Here is a 14541-nt window from a genome sequence, read left to right as displayed (position 1 = left end):
TACTCATAAGTGGGCGAGCAGCTTAATTTAAAAAAAAAAAATTAATGAAGGAGGATAAGTCATACATAGCTATGATTGGATATAAAACGTAAAACCCAATGGATACAAATTGGGGTTTTATATGTATAGTCAAATAAATTACACTATTTTTAGTCCTTAAGAGTATGTTAATTAATCCGGAGAAACCAGTGAAGCTAAATAAATTAATTTAAAGTCTTTATGTTTATTGTTTTTCTTCAAACTAATTTGTATAACTTATAAACTGATATATAATCTAATGACATACATAAGTATTTTAGAGGGATTATGTAATATGTGATATAATTAAATAATTTATTTAACTTTATTGATATTTTCAAATTTGTTAATTGATTTTTATATTAAATAGGTGTTTGGATGAAAATCAAATTATAATTTTAAAAGTAATTCTATAATATACAAAGTAAATATATAAGAGAAATTTTGTCTTAATTTACGTAAAAATATTCTTGCAAAGCAAACACCCCCTAAGAACCGAAAGTAATATATTTTATAACCATGCTCCGCTATTTGGAGTTTCAAGATTATTTAGCAACACATTTATTATTAATTATTATTATTAATTCTATTGAAAGCATCCATCTTCATATCTCAATCCAGGCTGCATTGCTAAGAAATTACTCATCAATCAATTGCACAATCAATTTCTGGGGAAATTATTAATATATTTTAAACAGGGAAGTTAAATATTTTTTATCTCCTCATTTACATACTAACCACTAAAATTTACATGTCATCCTTTTATGTTTATAAGTATATGAAATTTTTATTAAGAACCTAAAACAAATATAAGGAACAATGACAACAAAAAAAGCTGAAATTTTGTAAATACCGAACAAGGGATGTTAACAAAAATTTATTGTCATTTGCAAATTCAGACTTGTCAATACCAAATAAGGTTGTATTACCAAACCTGATTTGAGATTTGTAATTTCTAACTGTTTTTTTTTGGTCATTCTCCCCAAATATAATAGAAGTTTCAAATTTTGGAGGCTGTAAAAAAAAAAAAAAAAGAAGAAGAAGAGGGAAGGAAAAATTGGAATAAATCTCTTGTTGAAAATTTAATTGGCAAATGTGACTTAAGTATTTTGTATAATTGAACTTCTTTTACGTGCAATTTATCTTTCTTTATATGCAATAATCTTTCTTTATACGATGTGCAATTCAATTTTTCTTAATACAAATAAAAAATTTTGTTTGCATTACTAATCTCTTATATTCAAATAATGTTTTGTGCAAATTATCTTCTCTTTGTGTAACTTACTAATCTTTTATTATGTAATCAATTATTTTAGAAGTTATTTGCTAATTAAATTTATAACGAGAAATTTATCTTTATCCCCAATCTTCTCCAAAAACGAAAAGGGAGTTTAGGCGAAACCAAGGAACAGAAAAGTTTACCTTCGGTCAGAACTCAGGACCACGGGGCAAGTGAGCTCGCAAAGACGCCAAAACGACACCTCTACATCGTCGTTTTGGATTTGATTTCAAAAGGCTCAAGTAATCGTCGACCCTCCAGATCTGCAGATCGGAAACCTTGGTCTCTCTCGGTGTCGGACGTTACGCCGTTCCGTCCTCCCTCTCGCTGCCTCTCTCGTCGGGCTGCCGTCATTTACCGGCCGGTAAAATTGGTTTTCCTCTCTCCTAATTTCTTTGTCAAGTTTATCCATTTCTTACTTTCTGAACCGAGGAAAATCTGTGTGTCAAAAACGCAACCATAAAACGCCTCACACTTGGGAGGCCTTTGATTATATTCGACACAGGCCTTTTTTGGGCTCTATTCAATTTTGTTATTTCAAATGCTCTAGGGCCAATGGAAGAATTCGAACAGTGGAAGGAACAAGTTGCTCACTGGTGGCGTCTGGGTCTGGAGTATTTTCGTCAGGTTCCCCGGAACAGCTGTATGCTGCCGCTGCTGTATTGGCATTTACAGTCATACTACTACTGTTGAGTAAGTGGTTACATCCCTATTTTGTTGCCCTGTTCCTCATAATTACTCGTTCTTTTCCATATTGATTAGTGTGTGCTTTTCTTATATGATGTTGCTCATTTTGATTAATTTAGAACGATTACTGATTTTGCAATTGTTGTGTTTTATTTTGTAGTTCGCTTGTTTAAACGTGCAAAGTCTAATACCATTGTACTCACTGGCCTGAGTGGGAGCGGGAAAACTGTTCTGTTCTATCAGGTAAGCTCCACATGACATTCTTACATAATACCCATCATACTGGCACCTCAAGTCATTATAGTTGGCTGACATATCCGTATTCATTTGCTATGAATATTGAATACTTGACATTTATTGTTCATTTCCATTTATTTATGGATATTTTGACTATTTTCTTATATAGTTTTGATGTATTTTGTTATGCCTGTGTCAGCTTAGGGATGGCTCTACTCATCAGGGAACTGTTACATCAATGGAACGTAATGAAGGCACATTTAATCTTCATTCTGACACAACAAAGGTACAACGTTAAACTTTTGAGTGAGAGGTGCAACGTGCAATTTTTTTTGGTTGACTTTTCTAATATTCTATCTGCCAATTTACATTTTTATAATATATCGTTTAAATGAAATGTTTCCTTTGAACTTTGGGATTAAGCCAAGTGAGATTAATTCACAAGATCGTGATTTTTCTTCTCCTAAATTTGTCAACGAATTTGAATCTAAATGGGTCGTCTATAGATGCTTACTTTTCCTATCATCAATGTCCCTACTTAAAACACAAGGGCATTATTCTATATCTACTCAGTATATGTACAACGCATTACACAGATCCTTTAAATAAAATGCATCTTCACTCAACAATATCACAATTTGAAAGAAAGGGGAAAAGTGGGGAGAAATAGAGAAGACTGAGAAAATTAAGAACAGGAGCTTGGCAAGGGGCATGGCCCTTACACTTTGTAAGTCAATTTTTCAAGGATGAATTTCCATGCTTGTTTTGGTCTCTATCACGTACCTTATTGTCTATAATTATTAGAGGACATCTACTTTTTTCTTCTAAATAGTGCTAATATTGCTTTTAGATTGGAATTATAAAATGGTAAATGTTATCTTTTGTTTTGCTATGTTGATTGTGAAATCATAACACTAGAACAAATGCTGTTCTTGTTTCCTTAACAGAAGGGTAAGATAAAGCCTGTCCATCTTGTTGATGTGCCTGGGCATTCTCGTCTTCGGCCCAAACTGGATGAATACTTACCTAAAGCAGCTGGCATAGTTTTTGTGGTTGATGCTTTGGAATTCTTACCAAACTGCCGTGCTGCTTCTGAGTAAATCCCTCTGCTTGTATTGTGCATTGCTACATTGTGTGCAATTATTTTTACATCTTGTTGCTACTTTCTAGATTATCATCTTTACGAAAAGGTTTTCATCCTTAATGCCAATAGTACTGTCGAGTCAGTACTATGCAATTGGCAGTGGGACTTAAAGTTTTAAACAATTAACCTTCCACCTCTCCCCAAGTTCGTTAGGAAATTAGCATTTTAGTACCTGTATTCTAACACTTATTATTTTTTGAAGGTATCTATATGATATTTTGACTAAGGGAAGTGTTGTGAGGAAGAAGATTCCTTTGCTTATTCTCTGCAATAAGACAGACAAAGTCACTGCTCATTCCAAGGACTTTATCCGCAGACAGATGGAGAAGGAAATGTATGGCTTCAAATCCCAATTCCTTGATGCTACTCGTATAATCTTTGATGAGTTACTTTAGCAGTTAACATAAATGCGGCTATTCTATGCACTTTAGATTTTCACAAAATAAGACCAGGGTAGAATTGATTATTTTAAAAAAATAGGGGAGCAACATTGTTTATTTTTAAACTAGGAGGGATGAAATTAAACTTCGATAAAACTAGAAGGATCAGAAGCGCATTTAAGACTTAGGAGTTTGTGTGGACCATTACATGGCCATGACATCTTTTTCGTTCACTGTGGAATGTGAAATTATACCCCTTGATCGGATAGAGATTTTAGAAGGAATGTAATGCTTCTTTCGACATTAACCAAGTGCTTTTTATTGTTAGCCTTTGTAACTTCTTTCATTTATCTTGTCGTTGGGGATCAAGATTGCTTTGTTTTTATCTGAAATATATCTGATATTTGTTTAATAATCCCTGTGACTGACAGTACAGCATTACTTTTTTAATCCGTCAACTTCATTTGGCTTTTGTTATCCTTATGCAGTGATAAATTGCGGGCATCAAGAAGTGCAGTATCAGATGCCGACGTTACCAACGAGTTTACCCTTGGTGTTGCTGGGGAACCATTTTCTTTTTCCCAGTGCTATAACGAAGTTACAACTGCAGAAGCTTCTGGTTTAAATGGCGAGATATCTCAGTTGGAACAGTTTATCAGAAAATACGTGAAGCCTTAGCTGGATGTTATAGTTAATTTCAATGTATGAGAGCTGGCCTGGGTTGGTCTGCTCGGTTGTCAGAACTTGGGGAAGCCTAGCAGTTTTTCTTGTAATTGGCAAGAAAGAAGGGAAGAAGTAAAGTAGAGGGGGTCAAAATAGGGGGGACCAACTGACGGGAACTCCTGGTGTATGATTGGTTATGAATCAACTGATTTGAATTTGGATAATTTTTCTTGTCCGAGTGGGCATTTTGATCTGTTGATCCCTTGATTGTCCTCTGCTTGTTTGCTTACTGATATTTTTGGCACCCCTGTCCTATTCGTTTCTTGGGTCAGATTAGTTATCTCATCTGTTCAGCTTGATTTTCACATTTGGTGAACTTGGATTTCTTTGTACATGATGTAAAATTCTCGAAATTGGAAATAAAACCCTTCCCTCCCAACAAGAAAGGAGCCCATTAATGTGATGTGAGCTACGTCTTCTGAATCTTCTGGAGCGACACATAACTATAATTGTAGGATTGTTTTTTTGGAGCTTATGAACCATGCGGATTTCATTTTGCATGGTAAGAGGATCATTTGATCATGTGTTTCATAAATAATCAATCAACTTTTAAAATTAAACACTAACTACATTTTTTTTCCCTTTTGGGTGGGGGTGTTGTTGCGGACCGGCCATTCGAAGCTCAACTCGTTCATTATCAATTGAAGAGATCCTACCCTTTAATCTCACACACTACTTGGTTTTTAAGGTTTTTTTTTCTCCGACTTCGACATGATATATTAATATCATTTTTTTTTTGTTCTAAAAAAATCCAATCTTGTGTGCCCCAGCGGCACTTGCGCCTGTATGGAGAACGAAAAATTCAACTATATTTGTCCCCGCATAAAAGTATTTCATTATTTCGAAAGATGTATATTGAAAGATGCACAAAATATACAAAAGAACAAGAAACTATTCACGAGCTCTTAAAAAGATACATCTTAGTTTCAGAAACGAATTCAAACATCACACCTACATACATACAAATCTTCCCCTTCACAAATGCCTCTCTAGGAAGCACTATTTTGTTGGTACAACAGCTATCTCGTATCATCAAAATCTAACATCTAAAATGGCTCAGCTAGGATTATTGCCTTGTTATTAATTAATTAAAATCATATAATGTGTTATTACCGTACAAACTGGCAGGAATCAGGAAATGCTCTTGACAACCATGAGAGCTTCAACCTTATTATTAGATAAAAGGCGCCATAGCATGGAATGTGCAGTAACCCAACAGCCAAGTACCTAAGTCCAATAGGCCAAAAAAATAAGCTCAACCGAACCAAAACTTTTATAACTAAATACTGCAACATTGTGAGGATCTCTGTTTGGTTCGGTCTACCCAAGAGATTGTCTATCTTCATGTCTTGAAAGAAAAGCATGCATAATTGGCAATAACATAATGCATTGGTTTATGCTCAATCGAATCAAGAAGCTAAAGCTGAAACAGAACCAACGACATACCATAGAGGTGCATATGAGGATGATAAGTCAAGGAAAGGATAAGGCCACCTGTAACAGAGGTTAGCATATTGTAAACATCAGACTCAGGTTTCTTCATGCACAAGTTATGATCAAAACAAGGTAAGGGATGGGCTATTTTACCAAATTGAAACACAGGCATGGATGATCCACTGAAAAACAACAAATATTGTTGTCCACAGGACAAAATATGCAAACCGAAACATCGGAAATCTCTGCATAAATCAACAGAAAATAGATGTAGAATTTGAGCTCTATAGTCTGGGAAAAACATGAACTAGTAGAAAGTTAAAACTTGACTCACCAAGCGATTCAATGATGTGTCCCCAAGGAGGAAAAGAGCGTTAATGGAGTGCAAACAAACAATCAACTGAAATTGAGAAGTGCAACTATATTCAGATTAAAGAAAATGTATAAAAACAATCGACTAGAAATTGAGAATTTTTGAGTATTTCTCTGACAATATAAGAAAAATAATCAATTACTTTCATAGATATAAGTTGCAAAATGGTGAAAAGAGTGAGAAGCTATTTTAATATTCAATGAAAATGTACAAATTAGTTTGCATTTTTCAATAAATATGAAGGTTGAAAGCGAGAGCACACACTTTCTATTGACAGTTTTATCTGTTTATTAAGCATAAAACTTAACCTCCAAAAGGATAAATGATAATCCAGGCACAATAAGAAAATCATACTTACAAAGTTCATAACCTTCAAAAGGACAAATGATAATCAAGGCACAATAAGAAAATCATACTTACAAAGTTCAGGCTGTAATCTTTGGATGTCAAAAATGGATAAATGATGAACCAGAACACAAAGTCAGTGAGCACGACAGCACCTGCACAAGTCTGATCATTTGAAAGAAAAAGAAGAAAACAACAATAAATTTCCTTAGTTCAACGTAAAATAGGAGTGGACTCTTAAAAGCATTTAAAAACAAAAACACAAAATGTATAACAAAAACTTAAGCATTTTATGAATGATATGACCGCAGGCAAGATGCCTAAGAAGATGCCCTAGGAGCACGGCTGAAACAGAGGCTATTTCACAGACTGTCAGCATTTTGCAAACTTCTGATGGTTTTGGGTACTTCACCACTCAACAGGCCCAAATTCAAACCCTCTGGCTCTTTATCAAACTAAAGTCATACTCAGGGTAGTGCTTTCCTGGAAGATACTCAACATAAGCATATAGGAGAATTGCATATTTTGTGAAGGAATCTGCCTTTTCAGCCATGGAACAATAACATTATGGCACAATCTTTCTTGCCTAGTGTAAAGCAAAGACGTTTGATAGATAAGGATTCAAATTGTTTGAAAAATATATTCAGTTTCTTTTATAAGCCAAACATTTAAAAAATAGTCAGCATTGCATCTTGACTATATAAAAGATTACAAAGAATGACATGGTTTGGTTAAATTTAAAGGATAAAATTCTCACGTAATATAAAAAGTCTCCACCAGTGGGGGGGCCGCCAGGGGGGAGGTGCGGGAAGAAAAAGTTACCTGAAAAAGTATCTGAAAAATATAACCCCATAAACCAGCTGTTCTTGGAGCATAAGGTTCTTGATGGGAATGTGAACTCTTTGGAAGGTTAGACATATCTTCACCACCCCCAAGTCTAGGAGCCACATATATGCCTAGCTCTGTATCTAAATAAGAATGATTGACCGCGTCGTCAACAAATTTGTTTGGGTAAATAAAGCATCCAAATATGGACAAACATGATCCAACCTATAGGTAAAATTGAGAACAAAAGTCAGGTGAGCATATAAACTAAAATACAGACAAAAGGAAACTCCACAGATTAATTTTATAATTCAACTGATTTACTGAGACTCTAATTCAATGAGTTGAGTTAAATATTAAATACCTAAGTCCTAACTGCCCCATAAAATAGAAATACATAAAATTCTATGGGAGTTTCATTCTGCGAACTTTTGGTGTAATATAAAAGAGGTAACATGTGAACAACTTACCCCAAAGTATATAGTGACCAAAGTAAATGTCCACCTGCCATGGAGGAAAAAAAACACGATTATATCATATTAGATTTTTCCATAGCTAACATAAGCTCTCTATTGTTGACTAATAGCTATGTCCGATATAACATCAATAAGCTATTGTAAAATTTTTTTTCTGAAACTTGATCTATAGTAAAATAGGTTCAATTACACATAACCTTCCCTGAATTTTGTTTTAAGAGTAGGAAATCTGTAAACCTTTAAAATTAGATATTGAACCTCTGTAACTTCTAAATTTATACAGATAATCCTCCTTTTGTTAGTTAGTCTATTACTTGGACAATAAAATTGTGATGTGTCATGTGGTTACTTGTACATTACCCAACGTTTAAGAATGTTATCTATATAAAATATAGTTTACATGGCTTCATTGTCCTTGACTTGCCATGCTTCTGTTAATGAAATATCAGACCATTGACAGGGAGTTATAGGGGCGAATTGGAAAGTTTAGGAGATTCATTGTCAAATTTTATAGGTTGGGAGGTTGTCTGCACAAAACTCAAAGTCCAACATTGGTTTTGTATACAATTTAACCAAAATAACATAAAAGGCACACAAATAAATATAAGAAGTTTCTAACTTGCCACTTGAGGTAGTAAGAAAACAAGATACGTTCAAGTTTAACATATGGGTCGATAAAGAATAATTTCCTTTTAACGATATGACTATATCAAAGAGCATGACATATGGAAACCTTGAGAAATGAGGGTATGTTATTTCAAGCAAGGATTTTCATACTTTGTCTAGTCCATCTTATCATGGAATAGATGCTGACAAGACTGAAATATACAGTGATGTGAGATAATGTAGCTTACTGAGTGTAGAAGTAAAATATGCCTCCCCCATCAGCAGCCACATTGGCGATGATCAATGCCAAAAGTACAAGAAAAGCAATTATTCTAAAAGCAAGCAGCCAAGCAGGATGAATTCCTTTAACACACGTCTGCCATGCTTCATCCTCATATAATAGCCCAGCTTCATCTCTTTGATTTTCTCTCCTCTCAAGTCTTGATTTATTGAATCCTTCATGCCTCCAAATTAATAAAGCTGCCAGAGACATAGAGATGAAAATCCATAGTGCACAGAGGAAGAACCTCCAATTTAGCCAATAGCTTGGGTTAGTAGTATCTGCAGTCATGACGGGTTGCCAAGTATGGCTCGAGTATCCTGACAAGAAACTCATCAGTCACTTACAAATGCTCAACAAAATGTCTTCCTGGTATGATTTTTAATGCTCTATGTACTCATTTAAGCCCAGACACCCAAGGGCAAGTGTGCATGAGTAAACGATAGAGTGAAAGCTATCATTTAAGTGGAAAACTAGGGAGAGTAAGATGGCTATAATGACAGTAGAAAGAAAAATGTTCTTCCCACCAAAAAGGCAAAAGCAATAGTTGAAGTGTTTGCGCACATTTGAATGATAAAGCAGACAGGAGTTAATAGCCAGCAAGTAGTCCAAATAAATTTTGTGGAAAACTAAGAATCAGTCAAGAACATCTCAAATTCTCAACTGACTCACCCCCGGAAACCACGAAGGAAAGGAACTGACATAAACTATTTCAACGAAAGATCATAAACTTAATCAAGACCAAAGATATTTGAAGCATGACAGGAATCAAGTCGGGAACAAAACTGAGAATTTAGAAAAATCAAACTGAAAAATGCAGGGTTTTAGGAACAAAACGTGTGAGAGCTTCCCGACTAGCACATGCTAAATATGGAGTGCGTGTTCAAGCTTGTATGTCCCCCGCCACAAATGCAAAAAAGAAAACAGCTAGAATTAAAGCAGAACTTTGTTATAGCCATCCCTTGAGAACGAAAACACAATTTGTGCAGGAGACAAGGGACAAAACTAAGAGATCAGGTACAGAAAGCTTGCTCATTTATCAATCTATCCAAACTTAGATTCCTTTCTTCGAATGGGTTTCACCCAAAGTCCCAAAAGTTCGTTACCTCCGTAAAATGATTCTTAATAAGGAAACAAAAAAGAGAAGGAAAAGAAGATGAAGAACTTACTGTTACAAGTAAAACTCAGAGAAGATAGTGGTCGATGTTAAAGGAAGATGCTTTGCTTCTTCCTTTTCGTTGGCAACGAAAGAGAGAGAGGACCCAGAGGGCCAGAGAGCTGTGTGTACAGTTCAACCCGTAACGAATTTGCTTTGGGGAAAGAAGCAAATCCTTCGTTTGTTTTTGTCCAAAAAAAATAACTAAGATGCTTCCTTTGCTGATATCAGAGAAGATTCAGGATCCCAGTGAAGACGGAACCAACTTTTCGTTGAAAATATTATTCTCTAATTGCATGTCAATCTCCGTTGCGTGTTCATAACGGAGTTGATTATTATTATAATTATTATATTATTAATCAGTGATGAATTATCAATTTGGTTGTGGGTGGTAGAGTTTTTTCAGTCCGGCTGCAGTTGGCAGTTTGAGCTCATTACTATTAGCATGCAGTCGTGGAGAACCGTGCCTGCCTATGAATTTACAGGTCTTAGTCACATTAAACATCGCGCGGAGCGTTAACAAAAATAGGTTTTTTTCCCTGATGCAAAGAGTTAGCAAAATATACTTTAAAATAGAAATAACGTAATTACAAAATTAATTAAAATCGTAAAATTTATTTTATGGAGATCGTGCGAGGGAATGAATAACTAATGCCTTAAAATTCATGAATAATTAATATGGACAAAAATAAAAAAATAATATAAAAATTTTAGACAAGCTATAAAGAATTCTGTTATAGAATTTTAAGATTTGAGTTTTCTTGGCTGAAGAATTTCAAGGATATCTTTTTAAATACTAAAAATTTAATTTTAAAAATCATATTCATTCTGTTAATAATTAAAATTTAAAGATTTTTTTTTTTGGCTACACACTAGCATCCTTTTAATGCTATTGGAGACAACTTGTTCAACCCTAAACATAAACACCTCTCATAATGAAATTTAAATCATGATTCGTTATGTCATGAGAGATTAAATCTTTTTCGTAAACCTAACCCTTTGTTGGTTCAATTTTAACATTTAGTTATTCTTTTCTCTTGAACAAGGACTCAAACTTAAGAGCATTATAGGTAAAAAAAGGGGACTGAACTATATACACAGTTTTGTCATTAGTGGGTATTTTTTTACATTTCAGGCCAGCTACTGCCTACTCCCTAAACATCAACAGACCTTCTGAATGCACAAGCTCTTCAAAATTACACAGGGAGACATGCGAGTGACCCCATCAAACTCTTATTTGTCTCGTCTTATTCTGAGCTTGTCAGCAATTAGGTCAATAGGTAGTGATCCAGGTGCGGCTGATGAACCCACCACACCATTCGATTCATCCTCGTCATATTCATCATAGTTGTCATACAGATAATCTTCTTCGTCATCGTCATCCTCATTAGTGAAGCCATCACTAGGATAACTGCTGTCTTCTTCAAAGTCTGCAAGTGAGCCTTTAGTAGCAGCATCACCATCTTCACTGGAGAATATGAGTGCCGGGGAGGAGTGTTCAGTGGCCTGTGAAGCAACCTCAAATTCCTCTACCTTCTCCAAGAGAGCATCAGGATCATCAATAATCTCATCCAATAACAGTGCTTTGCTCGACTCTATCGCACGCTTCCACAGCGATGTCATTTTTGGGCTTGAAGGAATCATGTTTTTATCAAGCTTATTTTGATCATCCTCAGTCTCACCTGATCAACATGGTCAACATACCATATCATCAAATCAAAGCCCCACAATACTATTAGCCAATGATACTTCTACGTTTCACTGCATGGGGGTAATATGGTAGGAGTATGGAAACAATCACCAAACCATAGTTTGTGATAACTATTGAGGTACCTCTAGGTAATATTTTCATCATGATTTCATTAAGTCATTATTACTTGTGTCAACGGAAAAAGAGCTGCCTAATGCAAAAAAGTCAATAGAATGAAATTGTCAAACACATTTAAAGGAAAATACTGTGCCACAATATTCTCCTCAACATACCTGAATTGTCCAAGTTCCCTGCAATACCAACTTCAGGACGGCTTAAAACTGGGGGAGCTTGAGGATACATTGATTTCCAATCTTTCCCCCTCCACATTAATATCTGTTCATCATCAAAGGACAATAGCACACAAGGAACCAATTCCTGCGAACACAAGATCAAGAAACAGAATAACATTTTCATGTGTCATTACTTGAGAAACGCATAAATGAATAGGCGCAGGGGGAACGATAACAGAATTATTATGTAGTACAGGTAAAATTAGCCAGGTCGTGTATAAACAGGCCTAAAAAGAAAATTAACCTTAAGCTTGGCTCCTATTTTCTTGTAATCACTGGGTTCCAACCCCTGGCAGTCAATTTTCGCCAAAGGACTTCCTTCAAAAGCATGTTTTACTTCTTTCACGAGGGAAACGTAGACCCCATTTTTAGCTGCAATATGATTAAAGTAAATCAGTCGTTCAAATTTGACAGTCAGAAGACTCAACCTCAAATCTTGTGCTCACACAAACATGGATGACAGAGTGATCTCATAGTCCAAATGGATGTCTTACCTAATTTACATATTGGTAATAACTTTTTTCCTTTCTTACGGAATTTATCAGCTTCAGCTTTTGTTAATCCTTCTGGAGCTTCTTGGATAAGTTTTGGGTAAACTGGAGCAGCTGGCTTCCAGAGCATCAGTGGATACTGTGGACGAGTACGATAGTTGTAATTTCTCCCACGGAAAAGATAAACCACACCACCAACTCGATGAATTATTTTACCCCCAGTTTTCTCCTATGATAAATGGAAACATAATATTTGAATTAATAGCTAATAAAGAGCAGCATGAAATTATCAGTCAACACATTTGACGGGAAGCAAGAAAATGAAATATTAGAAACCAAAGCACATTGAAAGTGAGACTCAACAGATTACAAATTGCAAAGACCTTCGGATTTGATGCCATGAAAGCAGTGCATCTACTTAACTCACAAGAAATAAAAAGAAGACTTCAAATTAATATTGGTATATATATATTTTTAAAATCCCTGTCTTGATACTAAAAGCCGGTGTGAAAGGCATGGCTACAACAGCTCTTCCAAATAATGTCTCTCTTTCCAGACCACGGGTTCTATTATGCGTCATGACTGTATGCATCAAAATACAAAATCTAATGTAACTTTTAGAATTATCATTATGCTGTGCCTTGATCAACAAGTTAAACGGAAAATTCCCAGCCAAAGGCCCAGGCCTGGGTAATTTGAAACAAAACTTCAGTAAGTCAAAGTATGGTCAAATCATTGAAGAAAAGTCAGTTCTAAAAACAAAAGCAAGACCATGATTTTGAAATATTAACAAAGCTTAGAACTTGAAAAATTCATAGGAAACCAATTTAAGTCTGAACAAATGCTACCGACTTCCGAGCAAGCGGTCCATGCTTACAACCTAGCCGGATTAGACGTTAGAAAAGAGAAATAAAATACGATACCTCAAGATGATAGCAAACGTTATCCATATCCACGGTTGGGACACCTTTGCAGCGAACTTTACAAACACGGGATCGCTTCCAATGTGAATGTATCAACTCCAACATGTTATGTGTTAATCCGTCCCTTCCTACACAACCCATCAAGAAGTCATGGTATTCAGTACTCTGATAAAAAAAGCCGTGTAGGGAACCACTAGCCCAACATAATACATGACACATTGAAGAAATCACTCATTATAGTACTTGAAAATAGTACTTGATGCGGACATATGGTATAGGAAACATACAATTCAACGTATGAGAAACAACAAACACTCAGTTCAATCTAGAACTCACCGAGATTAACCTGACGGTTTTCACCTAGCATGGGTTTAACAAGCATTCTTATTTCCCACTTCTTCAAGGGCTCCCCAAGTATCTCCTCCCTCGTCTTCCCCTCCTGCGGATACTTCCCAGGTGGAAACGGCCCTGGCATTTCAACATGCTTCACTCCTTTCGTTCCCGGCGGGGGAGGATTGAAAGAATCAAAAAGTGGGATTTTCTTCTTCGAGCTCTTCAAGGGCGCTTTACCAGTCCAAGGCCTCGGCATTGTAGGCGGCGCGAACGGCAAGAACGCGGGCTCCCGAATTGCCAGCGGCTTTACCTTCGGCGTCTCCGAATAACTAAACTGGAATTCAAATGGGGCTCCGGGAAGAAGGTAGGACACTCCGGACTCGCCAATGACGACGGAGCGATCGCCGTCAGATGTAATAACGCCATCTTTGATGGGTTTGTAGTACTTGGAATTGCGATGGTGCTTCAGGGCAGGATTCGAAGTGGGTTTTGAGGGTTCAGGAGGGGGTTTTTGGGACTTGAGGGATCTGCGAGGAGGTGGGTACTTGGGAATTGGGATCGGAGGAGAAGGAGTGGCGGTGTTGACGGCGGGGTCGGAGGGTGGTGGCGTCGAAGGTAAGGACGAGAAGAGGTTGCGTCCAGGTAGCGATGCTACAATCACCATGGAAGTTTTGGAAAAGATAGACTTTAGTTAAAGCTAGTACTTACCAATATTGAAGCTGCCACTGAAATGGATAGAAATTTTAGGCGAAGAGAGGGAAGATAGATTTCAGGTTTTTCAGTTGCTG

General features: G+C 36.1%; 3 protein-coding genes across 4 annotated transcripts; 1 reads left to right on the top strand and 2 right to left on the bottom strand.

Annotated features, from left to right (window-relative positions):
* The first annotated feature begins 1560 nt into the window (after nt 1-1560).
* On the top strand, nt 1561-4721 carry LOC114713947 (signal recognition particle receptor subunit beta-like). The gene is given in 8 exon segments (XM_028898636.1): nt 1561-1661; nt 1848-1925; nt 1928-1990; nt 2145-2227; nt 2421-2507; nt 3169-3317; nt 3568-3699; nt 4234-4721. Coding segments are annotated over 7 exon segments (777 nt in total). The 5' UTR covers nt 1561-1661; nt 1848-1852; the 3' UTR covers nt 4424-4721.
* A 564-nt stretch (nt 4722-5285) lies between these two features.
* On the bottom strand, nt 5286-10206 carry LOC114713948 (uncharacterized). Of its 2 annotated transcripts, XM_028898638.1 has the most exons (9): nt 9977-10206; nt 8776-9127; nt 7916-7949; nt 7443-7670; nt 6696-6785; nt 6237-6302; nt 6056-6147; nt 5915-5962; nt 5286-5695 (listed from the first exon to the last, which is right to left on the bottom strand). In XM_028898638.1, the coding sequence occupies exons 2-9, from the start codon at nt 9096-9098 to the stop codon at nt 5578-5580; spliced, it is 999 nt and encodes a 332-aa protein (XP_028754471.1). In that variant the 5' UTR covers nt 9099-9127; nt 9977-10206; the 3' UTR covers nt 5286-5577. The 2 variants fall into 2 exon arrangements, with proteins under 2 accessions (XP_028754471.1, XP_028754470.1); XM_028898637.1 differs by lacking the exon at nt 9977-10206 and having other exon boundaries at nt 8776-9961.
* Nucleotides 10207-11171: 965 nt separating this feature from the next.
* On the bottom strand, nt 11172-14533 carry LOC114713946 (CRS2-associated factor 2, chloroplastic-like). Its single transcript, XM_028898635.1, has 6 exons — nt 13757-14533; nt 13421-13548; nt 12501-12726; nt 12251-12378; nt 11947-12091; nt 11172-11645 (listed from the first exon to the last, which is right to left on the bottom strand). Exons 1-6 carry the CDS (start codon nt 14415-14417, stop codon nt 11197-11199), a joined length of 1737 nt encoding a protein of 578 aa, XP_028754468.1. The 5' UTR covers nt 14418-14533; the 3' UTR covers nt 11172-11196.
* Between the last annotated feature and the right edge of the window lie 8 nt (nt 14534-14541).

The sequence above is a fragment of the Neltuma alba genome, unplaced genomic scaffold (genome assembly GCF_004799145.2).
Source record: "Neltuma alba isolate B1F8T4 unplaced genomic scaffold, ASM479914v2 tig00011480_pilon, whole genome shotgun sequence".
NCBI lineage: Eukaryota > Viridiplantae > Streptophyta > Magnoliopsida > Fabales > Fabaceae > Neltuma > Neltuma alba.
Note: the sequence above shows the minus strand (reverse complement) of the source record. Positions and strands in the feature narration are given on the sequence as shown.